Source organism: Trachurus trachurus (genome assembly GCF_905171665.1).
Source record: "Trachurus trachurus genome assembly, chromosome: 17".
NCBI classification, from domain to species: Eukaryota; Metazoa; Chordata; class Actinopteri; order Carangiformes; family Carangidae; genus Trachurus; species Trachurus trachurus.
In genome coordinates, this window is record NC_139900.1 from 18,462,049 (window position 1) to 18,484,213 (window position 22,165).

Here is a 22,165-nt window from a genome sequence, read left to right on the forward strand (position 1 = left end):
CGGCGAGCAGGAAGCAGCCGACGGCACCTTCAACATAAAAGCCCGGGTGGTGTAGGTTAGTAGGTGTTATGGAAGAGTGGAGGAAGAGCGGGGACAGACACCACCTTCACCCACCGTAGACTTCCACTACACGGCCGCTGTTGCTTCAGTCCCCCCGCGGAGGGCTCGGGTTTACTTTATTTGAGCAATAAAGATTTTACTTTGAAATTACGAAGCGGAAGTTGGACCGTGTGTAGCGTTTAGCGTGAACGACGGCTGCCTGTCAGTGAGATGAGATGACAGACCGAGCATGAGGACAACAGGTGGTCGGTGACAGCTCGCTCTCCTCACCAGGTAAGACAGCTACCTCTCAGCGCTGATGTGGGACCAGCACCGCCGCCATGTCGGAGCTAAAAGCGGTTATTTTATGCTGCGGTGGACGGTCATACCTGTAGACAGGTAATGTAACACGAGTCCACCTGCACTTCTGCGTTCAGACAGTCCAGAAAAAAGAGGGTACACTGTCACGCGGGTCATTCACTGGACCGAGGACCAGCACGGTCTGACATCACTGTTCAGTATATTTAGGCTACTTGTAACAATTTAAACTTTACGGAAACAATGTTGCGTAGTTTCCTAAAGGTATGCTGCCAGGTGTGGACTCAGCTCTCACCAGAGCAGCTCACTGTTGGAGTTAGGACACTTGTCTATCAGCATGGGTGCAGATCCCGGGGGGGACGGGGGGGGGGGGGACATGCCCCTATATACCTATTTAATACATATTAAAAATTGATCAAATGTAGGCTATATTTTCAGATTTCACATTTTTCACATTTTAGATTCACATGATAAATGATTGAAATGGTGGAACAAATCATGATTGACAAATATATTTCTGACTCAGATGCCGATTATATCAGCAGGCTTTAAAAAAAATGACCTCCCCAATCATCGGGCTTCATTTATTGATATTCATCCATATCAATTAATCATGTATAAAGTAGGCTAGGCCCATACACTGGGAGAAAAGGAAGATGGGGAGAAGAATTGGGGATCTTAAAATGATGATTCACTAATATAACCGTTGAGTAAGCAGTGATACATGCTGTTGGCTGTTTAGGACAAATAAACAAGAAAGGTAAGCACAATAAATGATTCCCTGTGCAGTACTTTTTGAATGATATGGCGAGTGATTTATGGTAGCATGGTATGAGTTGCATACAGGCCCAAAAAAAAAATCACTTTTGTGTCCCCCCCAATCCTGACATCGGATCTGCACCCCTGTCTGTCAGGGTTCAAACAACAAGGAGGACTGGGGAGTCCCCCCCACCCTCAACCCTGGAGCCCCACCTCCACAGGTAAATCAACAAGTAGGGTGTTGAAACAGGTAAAATAGTAAATAGCCTATTACTGTAAAAATATGCCTCCTTCATGTTAGTTGACTGTCTGTCTGCCTCACTCCTGTCAGTGCTGTGTCTGTGTTGCACAAACAACCTGAGACACTCCAGGTGAAGTGGTTATTAGCTGACTATCTTGTTGGTTTAATGCACTTTACTTTCTTACCCTCTGACTTTGTAAAATGCATTGACCACTGCATCGCCCGGCTTGAGAGTGGCTGGCTACTTTGCACTGTAAAGTTTGCAGGATACTTGCATGCTGGATTTCGCATCATTATAAATTCATTTTATTTAAGGATTCATCAGTTAGATACTGGTTTGCTGTCTGTCTCCACATGCAGCTGCTACAATGACACACTCTTTAAATCACTCAGATTCTTTAAATCAGTGAGATGTCAGTAGCCTAATGATTGACACAACATCAACAGTCATGTTCTCTGTCACTTTTTGCTGGGAGCTGCATGCATGTAAAACAGATTAGTTGTAGTGTTAAGATTAAGAGACACACATATGCATCACGTGACATATCTTACAGCCAGTGTGTCTGCTCTAATCTATTAACATGTGAGCTAATATTCAAATCATCGTTCTATGCAGCTTGCCACCCTGCTCACATACTGTATTACACTGCTGCTAGGATCTAAGCAACACACTGCGTGTAACTGTAACTGTAACACCGTAACCTAAGCCTTAGGTAGTGAAGCAGTGTTAGCTGACTCAGTAGTTTAACCTGCTTGGTCATTAGATAATACTAAAATACATGTAGTTCTGAATCCTGTCAAAGCAACACTTATAATTTTTTTTTGCTGCAATACCTCCACTGCATGACATTTCAGAGGGAAACATAGCAGCATAGCCTACTTTCTTCTGCACTATCCAATGTTTATTTGACGAACACACTGTAATGCTTCACTGCACATCAGCACTGTACTGGCTGGGTTGAGGCAGACTTGACATCATAAAACTATATAAATGGATATAAAGTGATATAAAAATGTAAATGGCCAGAATGAAAAGAGTAGAAGATGGAATATTATATTAAATCAATTAACTATTATTTAATTTATAGCACTGGTTAATTGATCATGATCTTCTGGCTGTATTACACTGAAAACACCTGATCATGTGTTTGATCTGATTTTCAATTGCTCAAATAATTCACTTAACATGATTTGCCATTAATATTCAACAATGATGGTTTCTCCAGTGATGATCAATAAGTCAGTAATAAAAAATATATTTCATATTTATACAAATAAAGCTTATATCCTGAATGCAACATCCAAGAACCTCCAATAAAGAATTAAATTAAACTATTATTTCACTTGATTATACTAGAGTAAACATGTAATTAAATCATCTTCATCTTCATCTTTATTTTCACTTGGACACTTCAGTTATGAGATAAAGTTTAAAAATGTCTCTGCAAAGTTTCATAGAGAGGATGTTCATTCTGCACAGGAACAGGAAGTGAGTGAGATAAGAGAAGCACTGATGGAGCCAATAAAGGATCCCTCATGTCCTGTGGTTCCAGATGATAGTCAGACCTCAGCACGGTGACAGGCAGCTCATCAGGGTTCTGAAGGTCTGAGCAGTCTCAGACAGGACCCACATGTGGTTCTGACTCTGTTAAACTTCAGGATCCAAACAAACACACCTCTTCTGAAAAATCAGACTCTGTCTGTCTTAAACATTACAATACTCATGAGTCCAACTGCTGTTGTCGTAGAGATCAGTCACAGATAAGAGCATGTGTGCATATGTGAGTTTTATCAGTGCAGTCATCTGTAGCTTCCAACCGCTTGCTGATTGGCTGTTTGTTAAGAAATGCATCTTGGGAGTTGCAGTGTACTTCCATTCTTTATGTTACCTGTCTTAAAGGAATAGTTCAACATTTTGGCAAATTGGCCCATTGCCATAATCCCTATAGTTTTAGGAGTAGGTTTGTTACCTTTAATGGTCGGTGCAAGCTGTTTCTTGGTTTCCCTCATCAAACTCACAATATACAACTCCAAAACGCTCTGGTGGACAAGTTGTGACCTGCACATTCACCAAGCTATGAGATAATAACAGAATGTTACCAGACCGAGTTGTTTTCGAGGCAAATGCAGACACTGCTTGCTGAAAAACTGCGGTTTCGCATAAATTTACCTTGAAAACAACTCCATCTCAACGTTCCGTTATTATCTCATAGCGTAGTAGCTCGTAGCGTATGAGTTTGATGAGGGAAACCAAGAAATCCCATTAGCCTCCGTAGCGTAGCTCTGAGCAGCTTGCGGCTCTGCTCCACCGTTCTAAAAACAGCTTGCACCGACAATTAAAGGTAACGCACCTACTCCTAAAACTATAGGGATTATGGCAATGGGCCAATTTGCCAAAGTGTTGAACTATCCCTTTAATGAATGACTGTAACATAATTAAAACTAGTGAAGATACTGAATTGAATTGATTCATTACATTTATGGAGACGTAGGTCAAATCAATAGTATGTTTATGTCAAACTGATACAAATGGATGAATGATTATGGATTATTGGCTGGTTGAAGATTCAGTTGAACGTCAGCCCTCAGCACCTACAGCCCCCGATGTGATGTATCAGTTAGTGCTGCTGTTCACTCCAGCCTGTGCCTGTGTGTGTGTGCTGTCAGGTGATCAATATGGCCTCATGGATTACTCAGATGACTGTGGTGCTGCTGTCTGTCTTCATCAGCAGCAGCCAGGGGAAGAGGGACCAGATGCTGTATTGCTCAGGTGAGTCAACACAGAGACGTCAGAACCAGTCGTAGCTGGAGGACATGTTTGTAGTTCTCTGCAAGTCCTCGCAGTTTTCTGTAAAATATTTAGTGTTGCATTGACCCCGAAGTTTTCAGAAAAACTAATCAGTGTGGAGACATCTGTAGTTTTAACGTTGTGATGGAGCTCAGTGTCACATGATCACAGGTGCTAAGCCAAAATCAAAAACGGCAACAGACATTTTTTTAATATTTTTTGTCTCCACATTTATGTTATAAATAAAAACGTAAATTTGAATAGCTTGTATTCATGATTATCATGCAATTATCATGCTCATGCAATTGATGATTGATGATGAGGAAATTAACTCCAGCCGAGAGCCGCGTATATCCATATAATGTGAGTCTACAGGGCAGCGCAATGCAGCCTCTAAATAACACATTATCTGCCGCAAAACTCGTTCATTTCACCAATATTTTATTATGATATGCTACTGCTATTCCCCTCTGAGTCAGGGGTTAGCTGTTATCAACATCCGGGGTCTGTAGGTTGACCTCCGACCGCCGCACGGCGTGGCTTGTTGCTTCGCTAATGCTACGGTTCGTTTCTGCGTGTTTCCGACTTGTCAGAACAAAATGAGCAGCTGGATGAAGTTCAGCTTCCGCAGGCTTCCTCTCCGCAACCTGGACTCACTAAAGCTCCGGATAGTTGCGCTAAAAATGGACCCGAATGCCGAAGTGGAATAATTATTATCAGAATGAGCCGGGCAGTGGTCGGAGATGACATCATCCAGGTCAGAGGTTAGTAGGTCAACCCACAGACCCCGGATGTTGATAACAGCTAACCCGGGACTCAGAGGGGAATAGCACTAGCCTATCATAACAAAATACTGGTGAAATGAATGAGTTTTGCGGCAGATAATGTGTTATTTAGAGGCTGCATTCCGCTGCCCTGTAGACTCACATTATACGCGGCTTTTGGCTGGATCTAATTTCATCGGAACAACCTGTAATGACACCAAAGTTATCTGGGTGAGAATGATCATATTTTATGCTGGAAATAAGGTCCAGGTTGTAAAAAAAAACGGTAATTCTCCTTTAAATAAAAAGTCAGTGCAGATGTTGTCCCCGCCCCCCTCCCTCTCCCCATCAGTGAAGTCTGTTTATAAATGGCAATGGCAAGGCCCCTTACTCACTGTATGACATCGCATAGACAGGCCCAGTTTAATATAAAACACAGTTTTATCCACCACTTTACGGAGAACGACGCTGGATGTCGCCATGACACTCCATTCATTACATTTTAGATTTACGTTAGCTGGGCTAACCGTTAGCTGTTAGCTGTTAGCAATGTCTTAAATAACTCAATAAATGGCCCATGAAAAAAATATTTCCTAGTTACAACATCACTGAGCTAACTGGAGTAGTTTCATGTCGTGTCCGACAACGGGAGGGTTTTGACAGCTGACGTCCTGATGTTAGTTTGCTGCTGCTGTTAGCTGTCAGCGGCAGCAAAGCTAACGGCTACGATGGCCATGACTAGTTGCAGAGGCGTGCACACAGAAGTGGTGGTGTTTGTTCGGTAATTCGTTTTGTAGACTTGACAAACAATAAATTAGTCAGGGCGGTTTTGGCAGCCCGGAGCCCCCACATTTGGTGCCACACCGGTGGCTAACGCTACCAGTTAGCCGCTCGCTAGAATGCTACTACGGGGTGAAACGGAAGTTGAAAACCGACTTCCTTTGTGGTGTGACGCAATGGATCATGGGCAAATAAAGTGGTGGATACAATAAGGGGAAGAGGTTAAAGTCAAGGGGAGAAAAAAAATGGAAGTAAAAATATGTGTGCAGTTTTTTATTTCTGTTGATGTTTTCTGCTCACTACAACCTGAGCCTTACACCTGAGCACATCACACACCCTCTCAGTATTGATATTGATTATGTGATGAGGGTTACATCACATGAGTGTGGTGGCCAACATGTAACAGTCTCTGTCACATGCTCCAGAGATCTGTGTCCTCATCACATTCTGTTTTGTGTTGATGTTGTAAACTGAATGTTATTGTGTTTTTCACTATTAGACATTTTAAGACATCAGACATCACAATTAAGTTTTATCCAGAGTAGAATCAAATTAGCACCTGTTGTCTCAGCTGATGGATGTGAGGGTGTCACACATCATTTGGTTCTGCTGACATCTGTCTGTGTTTCCCAGCATGCAAAGCGATTGTGGATGAATTGAACTACTCAATCAGCCAGGTGGATCCAAAGAAGACCATCCACGTGGGCAGCTTCAGACTCAACCCTGACGGGACCATGAAGGACAAAAAGGTACAGAGCACCGTGCTTCACCTGACCTCACAGTGACCTGTCTGACTGAAACTGCAGCCCTGTCATGTGAGCCTGACATGAACATCAGCAGGTCTCAGTACAGGAGCCCAGAAGGACAAAATACTTCCAAGAATGAAACAACTGAGAGAAAATTCTACATTACAAACACTGAGGCTACTGCTCCATTTAAAACTGTTTAAAAACACGTCCCATGAGCATGAGCAAGTTGCACAAAGTAGGAACAAGGGACAGCAAGAACATTTTGGCATTAAAGTTTTTTTTATTTTTTCAGTTACAAATAAAAACGTCAATACATGATTATCATTAAGTTGACAGACATTCTTTATATTGGCATTGGTATCAGTTAACAGGGTCTGTTTATAAATGGCAGTAGTAGGCCCCCTAAATAAATATATGAATATAAACCTGTCTATTATTAAAAAGCTTAGTATTAAATAACAAGGTACTTTTATACATGGCACTAAGCTCAATTTAATATAAAATACGGTTTTATATAATATACAGCTCTGGAAAAATTAAAGAGGCCACTCCAGTTTTTTCTTAATAAATCATCACGTATGGCAGCAATTCCTTTCCAGTGTCTATTGAATTCCAACAGATGCACACCTCCTTCTATTTAATGAGCCATTGATTAGGTGATCACCTGAACCAAATCATATTAAACCAGGTAGAGTATAAAAACCATTGCCATGATAAAAAAAAAAATTGGGGTTACTTATTTCACCAATGTTGATTTCTGAACTCTTCCTTAAAATATTTTTTTTAATAGTGCTGTGTTGTTTAAAATTGAACTTGTTTTCTTTGCATTATTCCCGGTCTGAAAACACTGCATCTTTTTTGTTATTTTGACTAGTTGTCATTTTCTGCAACTAGATGCTCTCAATGCCAATGTTTTTTATTTCAAATTAAGGAAAAATGCTGTTAGTAGTTGAATAAAACAAAAGTGTTCAGTTTACTCAGACACATATCTATAAATAGTAAAACCTGAGAAACTGATAATTTTTAAATGGTCCCCTATTTTTTTTCCAGAGCTGTACGTATATAGTAGGGGGGTCTGTTGAAGACCCCTGTTCTAGCCATTATATCACTCAAACAGGCGTAGATAATGAATAATTACATAACAACAGTGGGGAAAAACACAGACACGGGACACAGTGAACATTGGGAAATAACAAGCTAGTGTAGGTGCTGGTAAAATACTAACAATAGCTCATTATCATTGTTGGGGCATCATAATGGACACATGCAATAGATTCTACAATACTACAACAGGATGTTCTTAAACATGTGGAAGAACAGGGTCACTGATCACTGGTCATCCAATCAAAATGAAAAACAGAATTCAGCTGAACAACAGCCACAGCAAAGACAACAAGCTCAGTTACACTTGTAATTCATTATCACGGTGTATTCACCTCTGCTAGTCCACTAATGAGAGCCAATCAGGGAGTCTGAATTTCCATAACTCTGTTTTGAGCGCTTTAAAACTGCAGAATATTGAAATGTAGGTCAGTCCTGAGGCTACGTCCACACTGCTACATTTTCATATCACTTCTGCTACGTTTCCTCACGCTGTCCGCATTATTTTGGGGACTTTTGGAAACACTGTAGCTGGTCTTGGTGTATTTACTGTGTATGTGAATGGTCACATATGTGTTTAAGGTGTGGAGGAAAAATTATAACCAGGACAGACATCATTTTAAAAAACTTTTTTTTTTAACACAGTTGTTGTTTTTTTAAAACACAGTTTTCAAAAAGAAGTGTAGATTAAGCCTAAAGCACAGTGAGTTCCTCCCGTGTCTGGGTTGGGTCTTGCTCCTTTTATATACAGTATGTTCATGTTAGTTTAGTTTAGTTTATTGGTTTAAAATATACAGAGACAGTGCACATTAATAAACATTTCTGTAAACATGCCGGTTCAGCCAAGTTGGCTAATTTTCAACCATAGTCACATAACCACAGACACAACAACACTGGAGGAAACACTTGATTTCTGTGGTAGTGAAACGTGGATCCTCCCAGTCACAGTCTCTGTTTCCCCCTCATTCAAAATAAAACTAAGACCTGGGTGCTGTTGTTTGCAGAAAGGCTGTGATCAGTGATGTGGATGGATCGCTACAGTCTTGATTGATCTGTGATGGTACTGTGTGTGTGTGTGTGTGTGTGTGTGTGTCTGCAACAGAGAGAGAAGCTGTGTGAACACAGTGAGGCTATGGATCCAGGTTATTGTTCCTGGTCTAATGAGGTCACGTCCCACTGGAGAGTGGACATCCTCTGCTGCCCAGGGACCAGGCTATCATGAGGTGTCCAGCTCTGCTATTGATTTCCTCAGCTTAAATCCCTGTTTAGGCTGTTTAGACTGTCACTGATAGCTGCTCTGACTGATGTGAGGGTGGATGACTGCACTAAGATGTATTATCTGTGAAATGACGGGATTTGTCCACAAAGTAAAAATGTGCTGCGGGCTCTGGAGGCCCAGAGGAACACTATAACCCTGGAAGCTGGAATCATTGAAATTTAAATGGATAGTTCATAGTTCATTTTGGCAAATTGGCCCATTGCCATAATCCCTATAGTTTTAGGAGTAGGTTTGTTACGTTTAATTGTCGGTGCAAGCTATTTTTAGAACGGCGGAGAAGAGCCCCAAGCTGATCAGAGCTACGCTACGGAGGCTAATGGTATTTCTTGGTTTCCCTCATCAAACTCATCAAATACACAATCCAACAACTCCAAAACACTCTGGTGGACAAGTTGTGACCTGCACATTCGCCACACTATGAGATAATAACAGAACGTTACGAGACAGAGTTGTTTTCGAGGCAAATGCAGAGACTGCTTGCCCAAAAACTGCCTCCGACGGGAACGCGCATCCACGGTTTTGCATGAATTTACCTTGAAAACAACTCAACTTGGAGTTGTTGGATTGTGTATTTGATGAGTTTGATGAGGGAAACAAAGAAATCCCATGAGCCTCCGTAGCGTAGCTTGCACCGAGGTAGGTAACAAACCTAGATAAAACTATAGGGATCATGGCAATGAGCCAATTTGCCAAAATGTTGAACTATCCCTTTAAACAAAAACAGGCTTGAATCTACAACAGGGGTTAGCAAACTTTTCAGCTCAGGGGCCACAATGAGTTTTCAAATTTTACAGTCAGATAGATGGAGAGTGTTTGTGTGAACTAATATAAATTACATTTAAATACCATTACCTAAAAGTGAAAGAAAACTTAAATTCAGTTTCAGGTGGAGCAGTGTTGTTGGTCTCCCGGTGCATCAAAGTTTGTGGTCTTTGCTATAATTTGGACAATTTTTTTAACAATATTTGTCGGACCGGATTAAAAAGCCCAACTGGCCGCATATTGCCCGCAGGTCTTAGTTTGCCCACGCCTGCTCTACAAAATAAGAAAGTGTCACTTTTTTAATTAAAATACAAAAAAAATAATTACTGAAAATATTTTAGTATTTTGACATTCTAATTTTATGAACTCCACCTGTTGGTCCATGTTTGGATGTGCTCAATTAGTCATATGGTCTTCTAAATCCATCCATCATCATCAACTTAATGCATGTGACTTTCCACTGGGTCGTGTTGTGTCAAATTTACCAAATGATCTATCATGAAGTCTTGACACTCACCTAATAAATACATTTTTAAAAAGTCAGGATTTAATCAACAATGTGTTTGGAGTCAAACTCCAAATTAGCTTCATTGTGCATGGATACAAAATAAACAGCCATGAAGTATGCGGATGTGTCATGACACCTTCCTGCTGAACAGGCCTGACTGACTGAAAACTCATTTGGAGGAAATAAAATGAGGCAAGTTGCAGCTCTTTTCCTCCGTGCTGATTACAACGCAACCTCATGATGTAATAGTGCAACTGCTGTTACCTATGAGAGAAGTTTTAAATTTGAAAACGGTGTTTCCATTAAGACAACAGTTTGTCAAGAGCTGTAGACAACCTCTTCATGACGAGTGACTGAGTAGAATTAGTGGTCCACCACTTAATGTCACACAACCATGTGTAACAGAAGACAATGTGTCTGTGCTGTGCTCACATGTACATCTATACTGACCATCAGCACTGACTGTTTTACCTTCGCTTTACAGAGGAAGCTGATGTCACACCTCTGTTACCCAGCAGTCCGGGCAGATGGCCGCTCAGCCTGAGTCCCGCTCTGTTTGAGGTTTTTTCCTTTGCAGCTCTCGGTGGGAAGTGTTGGGTCTCTAGATAATATCACAAGGAGAAGGTCTAGACCTGCTCACTTTGAGATAACTTCTGTTGTGAAGTAGAGCTACTGGTATATAAATGAAACCCACATAACTTCACATCAGGCTCTCTAGAGCCTTCAGTTTAATGCTGTCTTTAAAGTCTTGTCCCTTTTTCTTCCCTACGGAGCTCCTGTAATGCTGCATTATTTAATAATGTAATACATTTTCACCTCGTGATGTAATAATGTCGCATTTTGTAATAATTTGCCACATTTGTAATAAAATTCTTGAACGCAATATGTAATAAACTTTGCCACATTTTGTAATAATTTGGTGCATTATGTAACTTATTACAAAATGCGGCAAAGTTTATTACATAATGCGTTCAAGAATTTTATTTAAAAAAATGTGGCAAATTATTTTAAATTGCAGCTTTATTACATCATGAGGTGAAAATTTATTGCATTATTACATACAGTAATACAGCTCCCCCTTCAGTTTTGGAGTGGATATTTTTGCTTATTTTATTTGTAATTTTGAGCATACAGCATTACAACTATCCATGGAGCGATGTCTACCAGGGTGGGTAACTTTGAGCACATATGCGACAGACGCGACAATTTCAAACCAAAGTTGGGTGGTTCTTTGCCTTAAAACCGGATAACGCACACCTACCCGTTGGTTTGTTTAGGTTGGCCAAACCTGCTGTGCCACTCTGGTCTTGTTACCAACTCTACTACATCCACAACAGCAGCTCGCTGTCTGATCACCGTCCTGATGCTTCAGCACACATCCTCCTTCATTTGTTGTCGTTGTAACGGTTTGTGTCTCTTGTCAAACAAGACAGGGTGGTGGGAGACACAGGTTGTTGACATTGTTGTCACGGTGTTGCGTATACCTTCATGCAACATGATTGGTCGACGTGTCCAGTCGCCGGGCAAAAGCTCAGACGAATCGACCTCACTCTGAAATACATATTATTGCATTGCATTTTCGTCGGTTACATTTGCATTTTGTACGAAACCACTCGTGATGAAAACCAGAAATATTGACGTGCGAATTACCCGCACCAAATATACATACCTGGTTTGTAAGGACCTTTACTTAACAGAGAATGTCTCATCACTAGAGATTGTTTGTGGTGGTGCTGGTTACCAGGATAGTGCGGCTCATCTTCTTGCTCCTTGCTGACACCAACCTCCACCTGTTGCTTTGTTTGCTCCATCAAATGTTGCTGAGCTCAGAAGAAGCCAAACCTTGATCCCATGCCCTCCCGGTTCCCTCCTTTTCAGCAGCTTTTGACCTGCTGTGAATCGGAGAGGGAGGGATGTCACAGCTTAGATGCCATCAGTGGGGAGGATTTGCAGGTTTTAAGTCTCTGCTCTTTGGCCCCTTCACAGTAGGACTTCCTGGGGGCATTGGGCTGCTCTCTGGCACAAAAGTTAAACCTGCCTGCTGCAACAATGACACATTTAAGGCCTCCAAAGACATTGAACTTAGTTGGAGCAGCGAGCTGAGCTCATAGAGACCGGTGGGAAGTCATGCATTGAGAATGAGAGGATGCACAAAAGCAGGCTGACACAGTGACACATAATATCATGGCCCAGAAATGTGACTGAGCGAGGGGGACATCCACAGAGGTTTTGTTTTCCCTCTGCCGGGGTCTGAAAGAAGAATTTCAACAGAAACAACGCTGAGGAGATGGAGGATATCAGCCTCATCTGTGTGCGATAGAGGAACAGGATGTGGTTTTCAAGAGGACGTGCAAAGCGGAGTCAAGAGGTCGAATCGGAAAATGTTTAAGTTCATCACTGACAAGTCGTCGGGAGCAAAAAGGGAACAGTTGGGACTACGTGAAGTTCTTGTTGTGTCGAGGCCTGTGGGCCTTTAGCTCCTTTCCTGCAACACTTCAATTCAGTACGGACAAAGTTTTTTTTAAAATTACATTTGTTTATTTATTACATGGACCTCCATTAGCCGATGCTAGACAACCAGATTCTTCCTGGTCCATAACGAAGAATGAAGAATAATAAGTTAATAAACATTCAAGAGTCAAGAAACAATGAAAATACAAAGAGTTTGATATTGACTTATACAGTAGATGGTTCATGAACAAAGGCAGTCCATTAGAATCCAGCAAAAGTCTACTTATATGACCTGAGGAGTCTCCATGGGTCTTACTCTGAACTGCAAAAAGTGGACAGCTCAATATTATCATAACTTGTTTCTATTATTTACTTTCACTTAACATAATGAGTTTTAAAAAATCAACTTAATTTAATGAGTTGTTGGTATTCTTAGTAAACTCAAGTGTGTCAAACTTACTTAACAATATGAGTTTCACAATGGTAACCGGATCTCTCAGAAACTGACCATGACCCTTGGTGTGGCAGCAATATTAAAAAATAGTGCTTGAAATGTCATCTTGGTCTCACAACGGACTAATAATTCTAAGATTGTTTTAAACACTTGAGCAGGCGCTCTACCGGTGCAGCTGCCTGTTAACAGAAGAAAGGAACACTAGCTGAGCAGATTGAGAACGGTGAAAAGAGAAGTGGCGGATGACTACTTTTTGTCAGCGAGATCAGGATGAGACCAGGGTGAGGGCCTCTCCTTTATTCTTTATGAGTTTCTACCCAGTTATCCTAACCTGGTTCAAGTGTTTTATTTTTATACACCAGTGGCCTGGTGTTCACATGCATGAGCATTCCCTATGTAAGTCTTAGCTTACGTGTTAACACTTATATGAATGAATGAATGAATGAATGAATATTTTATTTTCGTGTCATGCCACCACTGTGGCCCATCCCATATGGGATTACAAGACACAATAACAAATACAAAAAAACAAAAACTAGACAGTCCTTCCTGTTGGTGTTACTTGCCACACAGGTGTGACATAAATAAACAATTTCAGATTACTTTCAGTACTCAACAATATATCGCTCTTCGTCTCATTGCCCAAGCCTCTTCAAGAAATAAAGAAAATGCAAAAATATTCAAATAAAAAAGAAGTTTTAGCTTCTCAGCATCGTCCAACCACACAAATTCATTATTTGGATCTACTTTACTAAATAATTTTCGTCTTATAGAGTCATAGAAAGGACAGTAGAACACAAAATGCATTTCATTCTCCACCTCTCGGATGTCACATAAGTTACAAATTCTATCATCTTCTGCTGTGCCAACATATCTGCCTGTCTCGATATGAAGACCAAGAATACCAGCTCTCAATTGAGCACACAGGGATCTTTTCTTTTTAGACAAATTATACAAAACATAGTTTTCTGGGCCAAATACCTGTTTTATTTCACAGTAAGTACGCAGCTTTGGTTTACCCCAGATATCTAATGCCCATCTATCTTTACTTTGTTGAAAAATAATTTCTTTTAATACGTTAATCTCAACTTTCTCTTTGTTATAATAATGGTCTTCATATCCAGCTCTCAGCAAGATGTCATTTATGTCCCTATCCCAAGCCCCATTGGTCAGAGTGTCCCACTCAAAGATTTTATAAGCATTCCATCAACACACTGACTCTTAGTTCATTTATTACATGCATTCTGGTTGCTAGAAGTACATTTCAGACATCATATTGATTACTGATTGTACGTCGCATGATAAGAAACGTCTTTCTAAAGACATCAGCAACTGAGAGAGACATTCACTGAGATATCAGAGTAGAGACTATTCCAGCAGCTGGCTAGTTAGAACAGCTGGCCCTGCAGACTGACCCTGGAGCAGCAAGAGGACGGACAGCGTTTTCTATCCACTGAGATATAGAAGGTGCTCCAGGTGTCAATAAAATTAATAAAATCTAGGAAACCTCTCAGTAAATTGGCAGCCATAAGGAGGAGGAGGAATTGGTAAATATTTTATATTTCTCTTTATATATTTTTATTTTAAAACCATAATTCAGATCATTTCGGGGGTCAGCATGTTCACGGTTCAGACCACAGGTCTAAACCACTTCTACTTTACTGCTGCTCTAGGTGTAGTGTGGTTCGTCCTGGTTTTAGTCTCACACACTCACTCCGGTTCTGACTTCAGTCTGGCGTTCATCCGGGAGGGTCCAGACCTGATTCTGATTCTAAATCTGGTTCAAGTTGATAAGTGTGAGGACCACAGTGCCAAATGATCCCTCACTGGCTTCCCACTCAGAAATTGAATCAGTCCTGAAACAAATAATGAAACAGATTATTGAAATAAACAATTATTATCATTTATTGATTATTATTATTATTTCCCTTTTTTTTCCTCACCTGTCCTTCATGGTCTTCACCCCTGCAGACCTGCGTCATGTCCAACTCACAATTAGCTGCTAATTACAAACTCGTATTCCTCTCCCGGCTTCACGGAGTCAAACCTTTACTATTCACTAATCCACGTGTTAAACAATCTGAAATGACATCTCGGCTTCTCCGTCCGTCTCTGCGCTTTGATGATAAATTATTATTGTTATTATTATTAATTTATGAGTCTTCATTGGCCCGAATCACCAGGACAATGAAACTGAAAGGCCCCTGTCCACAGCGGTGCAATAATGGCTCCCTGTCCAATGGGAATTGAATGGAGGATAGCATCCCTGAGAAGCCTATTCTCTGGCCCGACTGGTCGCACCCCCCCGCCCCTGCCCCCCCGCCCCATTCTTCAAACAACGCTGTGACTGACAGCTCCTTTCACCAGGCTGCGACTGGCAGGGAAGGGCTTTAATTCCAAACCATTTTGTAGCATGGCATGATAATGACTCAGACCCAAGCCCACGGGCGGAGATGGACCGACGTGGTTTCATTGTGGGGGCAGGAGGGAGCGGAGGGGGGGGGGGGGGGGGCTTCTCTTTTCTCTTTTTTAAAAGGGGGTTGGACGAGATTCAGGACTTAGTTTGAGTTTAGATTTCAAACCCAGTTTTCTGAATTCTGTGTTTATATGACGAGAACAGATGTGTCACCGGTCACAATGAGGATGATGATGATCGTTGATGGAGAAGATTTGATCTGTTGAAGTTATTCACCTGCAGCTGCAGCTCTGTCTGACTCTGATGTGATTTTATGTTAGGGATTATATATACAAAGTAGTTTTTATATATTATGATGGTCAATAATATTTATTCTATAAAATAATACATGTAATTTCCAACTGAGCATATCGGATTGTTCCTGTTTGTTATTTCACAAATAAAATGAAGTGAGAAGGAAAACAGCTGATTATTAGCTGTGTCCTCAGAGGTTAAACATTGAAAGCCAGTTTAAATCTGTCATTTGAACTATTTTATAAATCCTACAAATAACTTAACTCATGTTATATCTGATGTATAATGTATAATGAAGTAAATATGTATCAGAAGTCAGATTTGTTTTTCTCTAAATCATCCCAATTGCTGAATTTTAAACATCTTGACATGACTAAAATCTTCAAAGTGGAAAAATAATCTTCATTTAATTCATTAATTACAATAAACAAAGGTAAAGGTGAAGAGACCTCGAGGATAAATTGTCATCTTCATCTTGTTTTAATGCCCTACCTCAGTTTTTATTCTAAACTCTACAATAATAATAACAACAACAATTCATTAAAATAAATAACCAACAACAATGATAATAATGAATAATAGTAAAAGCTAATAATAATAATAATAATAATACTGAATAATATATCCCTCAGTGGATGAAGTGTCAGCTCGGTGTCAAAGTCATCACGGATTTTGATTGACAGCTGAACCTCATCTTCATTGGCCAGTGTGACCTACATCCCTCAGAGCTCAGCCTCTGACCTTTGACCCCATGCTGTAACATTATGGTGACTTCCTTCCTGCCTCAGCAAAATAGTGATGTCAAGCTCCAGAGGACCAGAGACAGGACAGAACCAGGTCCTGAAGAGATGATGAGGATTATTTTCTTAAAGGTATAGTATGTAGGAATTCCCCCCATCTAGCGGTGCGGTTGCATATCGGAACGTATTCTTGATGTTGCATTCACGTGAAATCGGGCAGATGTCAGACAGACAACAGACGCTGCATGTAACAGGATAAACAAGCCTCTATGTAAACAAGTGGTCCATCAGCACGAGGCAAAACAATACAGGCGTGACAATATGTTGTCATGGTGATGTCGTATTGTTTACCTGACCCACGTTTTACCGTCTTTCTCTCGTCCAGTAAAATGACATCCGGTTGGTTTGCCGACGGCCGTCTGCCTGACTGCACCTGAATGCAACATCAGTGCCTCCGTCCTTCCTCACACTACACAGTGGTGACAGTTTTAACAGGCCGAGCCCATAGCTCCGCTGAGTTTCCGTGGTTACCTACAGTCACGCTGCCACTGAACGTAAAAAAATGGCGATGCAACATGCGGTTCGGTTCGGTGCGTCACCCACTTATGTATTTGTAACGACTTGTAACAACTCATTCTAAGGTAGGAGAAAGCTTTCATTTGTATGCGGCTGTGATTCGACTTCAGTGAAATGCGTATTTATGAAAGCAATATTTGATTTTTGCTAATAAAAAGCCAAATAAGTTACATACTGGGGCTTTAACGCTCAGGCTAGAAACATAGAACAGGAAGAAACCCAGATGGTGGAGAGGCCCTTTGTCAGTGTGTGTGTGTGTATAATGTAATCAGTGGGCTTGGCCCGGAAGGGAACACAACTAAAGGGGTCAGGGAATAATAAATCTGCATTGTTACAAAATCCAGTTCATCTGCAAGATGCCCTCCAACACCCCCACCTCCCCATGCACCCTCACGTCCTCCTGTCACTGCTGTACCCCCCCCCCCCCCCTCCCAAAACACTCACACACCAAACTAACCCCCTCCACACACACACACACACAACCCTGCCACCTTTTGACCACAGAAGACAAGGAAGATTTCCTCCTTTGATCAGTGGAGGGTGGAGGGAGGATGAATGGCTGAAAGGAGGCAGCAGAGGCAGGGAGAGGGGAGCAAGGGTGGGTGGGGCAGGGGGTTGGGGCGTTGGGGGGTGAGGAGGGGGGGCGGCTGAGGAGATGAGCTGTTTACCCTGCACTTGGCTTCTGTTGAGGCCTCCTGTTCCTCCATCTCCTCCTCCACTCACCCCACCTTTCTCAGGAAGCCAACACCCCCCCCCCCCCCCCACCACCACCACCACCACCACCCCGGCCGACCCCTCCCTCTGGCTTTTCTCCAGCCTGGTCAGAGGTGGAGAGAGCACCACCCTGTCCCATCACCCCTGTCACCCAACATCCGCCTGAGCGGGGGCGCTGCACCTGTCTTGACCCGTCTAGACACCCTCCTCCTCCTCCTCCTCCTCCTCCTCGGAGGGGGGAGAGGAAGAGGACGGCGGAGGTTGGATGAAGAGGTGGGGAGGGTCTTCACACAGGTTAAAAGTCAGAGTTGGGCAGCGAGGAGGGAGAAACCAGCGGAAACGGGAGCTCACCCTGATGACCTCTCTGAGGAAGAGCCGCTCTTCTTCCTCACCAGGAGCACGGCCTTTTGTGTGGTTGTCAGGCAGCCACACAGGAAGTGCTAGCTTGATTATTATTATTATTGTTATTATTATTATTATTATTATTCCCATTATTCCCCATGTGTTAAGTGAATCGGGACTCAGGACTGTGGTGGACTGGCTCCAGCAGCAGCTGATGGTCTCTCTGTGTCTCTGTGTCTCTGCTCGTGTCCAGGTCCCTTTCGCCCGCTCAGAGACTCACCTCAGCGAGCTGCTGGACGGCGTCTGCGGCAGCATGAGCGACTACGCCCTCCACGTGGACCCCGACACCAAGCACAGACAGTACATGAGGTTCGCTCCCAGGAGCAGCGGAGCCACCGGGGACTTCCCTGACTTCAAGAACTTCCAGTTCGACGGCCCCCAGGGGTCCGACGGCCTGAAGTTCGCAGTGAGTACAAGACAGACGCTGGTTGGAGTGACTGGAGTGGAACTGTGGACTGAATGTTTAGATAAGTGTGGATTTACAAACCAAGAGTGGGGTTACAGGACCATATTTAAAGGATTAGGTTTACAGGATCAGGTTTAAAGGACCAGGATTAAAGGACTAGGTTTACAGGACCAGGATGGACCAGGTCTAGGACTGGGTTCCTCAGTTCTGCGAGTCCTGGACCAGCCACTAGCTAAACCGTGTTTCTTCATTAAATCTGTATGAATCAGTTGTGAGGAAACGTGTTGCTCCGTCCAATCAAAAGCAGCCAACTGCATAAACAGGAAGCATTATAAAGTAGAGTTATTGTGATTTAACAACAGAGAAAAAAAATTAAATAAAGTAAATATGATTTTATATAATGCAGACTCTCAGAAAAACTGTGGAATTAATTAATTACTATAATGTTAAATACAGTAATTTAATCCTGTTTAATTAATCCCAGACATGTTGATTTATCTTTGTTACATTTAAATAAAAATCTTTATGTTTTTATTGAACTATGATAATGATTTTTTAATACCCATTCTATTATTTAATACATCTTTTTTACACTGTAAAACAAAAACAGATTATTCACATTTTTAACAAAAAAAATATTGAAGCAAATGTTTAAGAAATTTAAATTAAAAAAACAAATACTGAATAAATATTTTAAAAGTTTATTTTAAATTCAAACATTTTATATATACATTTTTTTTTTATTAAAACTAGAATTTATTGATTTATTTTCTACAATCGTTGCTGTCTGTTATTTATCTGATCAGTTCTACTCATATTTTGAGACACTGGTTGAGGTCAGATGAGTCCTCTTGTTCTGCCCTGTTTGTGTGTGTGTGTATGTGTGTGTGAATCTTTTTTTTTTTTTTAAGAGGCTCAGACTCACACAGTCAGGGAGTTAAAACAGGATCTTTGCTGGATTAGTAACATGACGTGTGCAACTGCACCACAGCTGGTACATGACCCACATGTTTGTTTCATTCATAAAAAAAAAAAATCACTGCTAATGCTTTGGTCACATGATGCAACTCAAGCGTCATGTGGCAAACAGCAGCAGCTCACTTGTTCAAATGCAGCCTTTAACCTATTTACACACACATCAATAACAGTCAATCTGGTCTGTGCAGAGAATCTGATCAAATGAACGCTGAATGAATGAAAGAAGCAGTTTTTCAGAGGATTGAGGTGTGTGTGTAGATCTGTAGATCTGGTTTTGGTAGACCTGCGTTAGTACCATAAATCCACATCATCCTAAACCTGGATCAACATCCTGCTGTTGTGATTTCTAATGCCGGAGCTGAACATCTCTGAACAGCCCTGATGTGTCTGGGGCCGAGGCTGGAGTCAGTGAACGCATCATCCCTGTGGCCACCGAGCCGTCAAGATGGCCGAACTGGCAAACACAGGAAAAAAAACATGGCTTCCACGCTGCAAGCGCCGTGCCCACCATTGTGCAAAAAAAAGAAAAAAGTGAAAACAGTGCGTTGCTGTTGTTTTATGTCTATGTGTGTGTCTCTGCGTGTGTTGTGTATGCATGACCGAGCTGTCCCCCCAGGCTTAGCCTTTCCTCTGCTCTTGTGTTTGTGTCTCAGTGTGAGTCGGTGGTGGAGGAGCTGGAGGATGATATCATCTCTCTGTTCAGCCGGGACGTGGAGGACGTTCAGGAGGAGCTGTGCAGCAGAGTGTCAGGTACCGGCAGCTTCTTCACTCTACCTCCTGGTACTTCCTGTTACTATAGGAACACTACAGTGTACTCAAGCGATTGGGCCCAGCGACAGCAATCGGAGCTAATTCTGATTTGAATCGCGTATTTAGCTGTAAAGTTCAGGCTGTTTGCTAAATCATAAAAAAGTGAGTGATTTTATTCACACACAAAATTCCTGAGATCAAAGATTTTATAACGAAGAATGTAATAGATTTCATAGAAGCGGAGACTGCACTTATCTTAAAGGGATATTTCAACATTTTGGCAAATTTGCCTATTGCCATAATCCCTATAGGACTCAGTTCACTACCTTCAAGCTGTTTTAAGATCAACGGGGGAGTACGCGAGCTACACAGTATTTCCAGCTAAATACACAATCCAACAACTCCAAAACGCTCTCGTGGACAAGTTGTGACCTGCACATTTACCACGCTATGAGATAATAACATATAAATATGTAACATTACGACACATGAAGCAAATATTCAGAACTACTTGCTTTTAAAATCACTCCACCCAGAAACCGTGTCTGAAGTGTATTTCTGGTTATGTATTTATCTCGAAAACAACGCAGAAATATCATATGCCTCCATAGCATTAGCTGAGCAGCTTGCGTCTCTGCCCCGCCGTTCTAAAAACAGCTTGCACTGACAAATAAGGGTAACGAACCCACTCCTAAAACTATAGGGATTATGGCAATGGGCGAATTTGCCAAAATGTTGAAATATCCCTTTAAAGCAAACCTCCACCAATTGGAACATGTTGGTGTATGATGAACTACACCATGACTGTATAATGATCCGTAGAACAGTGTCCAGGTTATAAGGTCTGTCTCACAATGTGTCTTGAAGCACAAACTCACAGCACTGTAGTTCAGAAACCGATCCTGATGAACCTCATGTCTCATGTGTCCATGTGGACGTGGACTCTGACGTGTTTGTCTCTGCTCTTGGTTTCAGACTTCTGTCGAGAAAGCGGCCACACAAACGAGGAGCTGTAGTGTCGGACACTCATCAGAGGACGAAGGTGGGACCAACAGACCAGCAGAGGCAAATCTATATATTAAAAAAAACAGTTTTTGACAAATGATCGATGACATTTTTTGAATAAATGAAAGGAGAAATCCTGACTAAAAATATTGTGCACTTTAGTTTTTTTTTTAGGTTTGACATCATCTCAAAATATCATTACACTATTAACTGGCTGGCTCAGACCCACACAGCAAATTCAAAAGTGTTAAATTTCCAGTGTTGGTGTTAAACGTTAAAAATACAGTGTTAATTCAACACTTGGTTAGTTTGATTCAACTATGTGAGAGTTAATTCCTCAAAAGTGTAGGTGTTAATCCGGGGAGTTAAATCCAAACAACACTATTAAGTGTTGATTTTAAAATCAACACTTAAAATCAACTCTGTTACGTGTTGACTTTAAAATCAACACTGAACAGAGTTTCTCCAACGGATCTGTGACGTGTTTTCCTAAAAGCGGGACTCCCCCCAGTCTGAGCAGGAGTCTGAGCAGGGGCAACAGCACTTTCTTTTCGGGACTTCACCGAGTATCTTTCCGTAAGTAAATGAAAGGCAGCATGCCTATTTGATAATTACCTTCTATTCTATGCAGTAACCTTATTATTTTTATGTGTTGATAATAAGTCTCACGGAGTCCTGTGTGTAAAGTTAGCTGACATCATGGTAGGCTAAGTCCAATGTTAAGGTTAGCATGGTTGTTGTAGCCTGATGCTATTTTTTCAAGTGTGCATTAATGTTCCTTTTGTACATAAGACATGGGTGTTGATAAATATACACAATTAGCTTAACCTTGTTAATGTTATAGGCCGGGGGTTTGAGCTCCTGCTTGCCTAGGGATAACATTAGCTGCTA

The 22,165-nt window shown here is 41.6% G+C and overlaps 1 protein-coding gene across 2 annotated transcripts; it reads left to right on the forward strand.

The window, feature by feature from the left end:
- Positions 1–247: 247 nt before the first annotated feature.
- Positions 248–21,423, forward strand: cnpy1 (canopy FGF signaling regulator 1). 2 transcript variants are annotated; one of them, XM_083991929.1, is made up of 7 exons: positions 269–333; positions 1,272–1,337; positions 4,025–4,127; positions 6,323–6,438; positions 18,329–18,541; positions 20,173–20,269; positions 21,245–21,423. In XM_083991929.1, the coding sequence occupies exons 3-7, from the start codon at positions 4,034–4,036 to the stop codon at positions 21,283–21,285; spliced, it is 561 nt and encodes a 186-aa protein (XP_083848055.1). In that variant the 5' UTR covers positions 269–333; positions 1,272–1,337; positions 4,025–4,033; the 3' UTR covers positions 21,286–21,423. The 2 variants fall into 2 exon arrangements, with proteins under 2 accessions (XP_083848054.1, XP_083848055.1); XM_083991928.1 differs by lacking the exon at positions 1,272–1,337 and having other exon boundaries at positions 248–333.
- Positions 21,424–22,165: the final 742 nt, after the last annotated feature.

Excerpts from the sequence above, each read along its gene's own strand:
- cnpy1 (XM_083991928.1), top strand. The coding sequence starts at position 4,034 with ATGGCCTCATGGATTACTCAGATGACTGTGGTGCTGCTGTCTGTCTTC. Across the intron at positions 4,128-6,322 it reads CCAGATGCTGTATTGCTCAG|CATGCAAAGCGATTGTGGAT; the intron begins GTGAGTCAACAC and ends TGTGTTTCCCAG. Across the intron at positions 20,270-21,244 it reads GCTGTGCAGCAGAGTGTCAG|ACTTCTGTCGAGAAAGCGGC; the intron begins GTACCGGCAGCT and ends TCTTGGTTTCAG.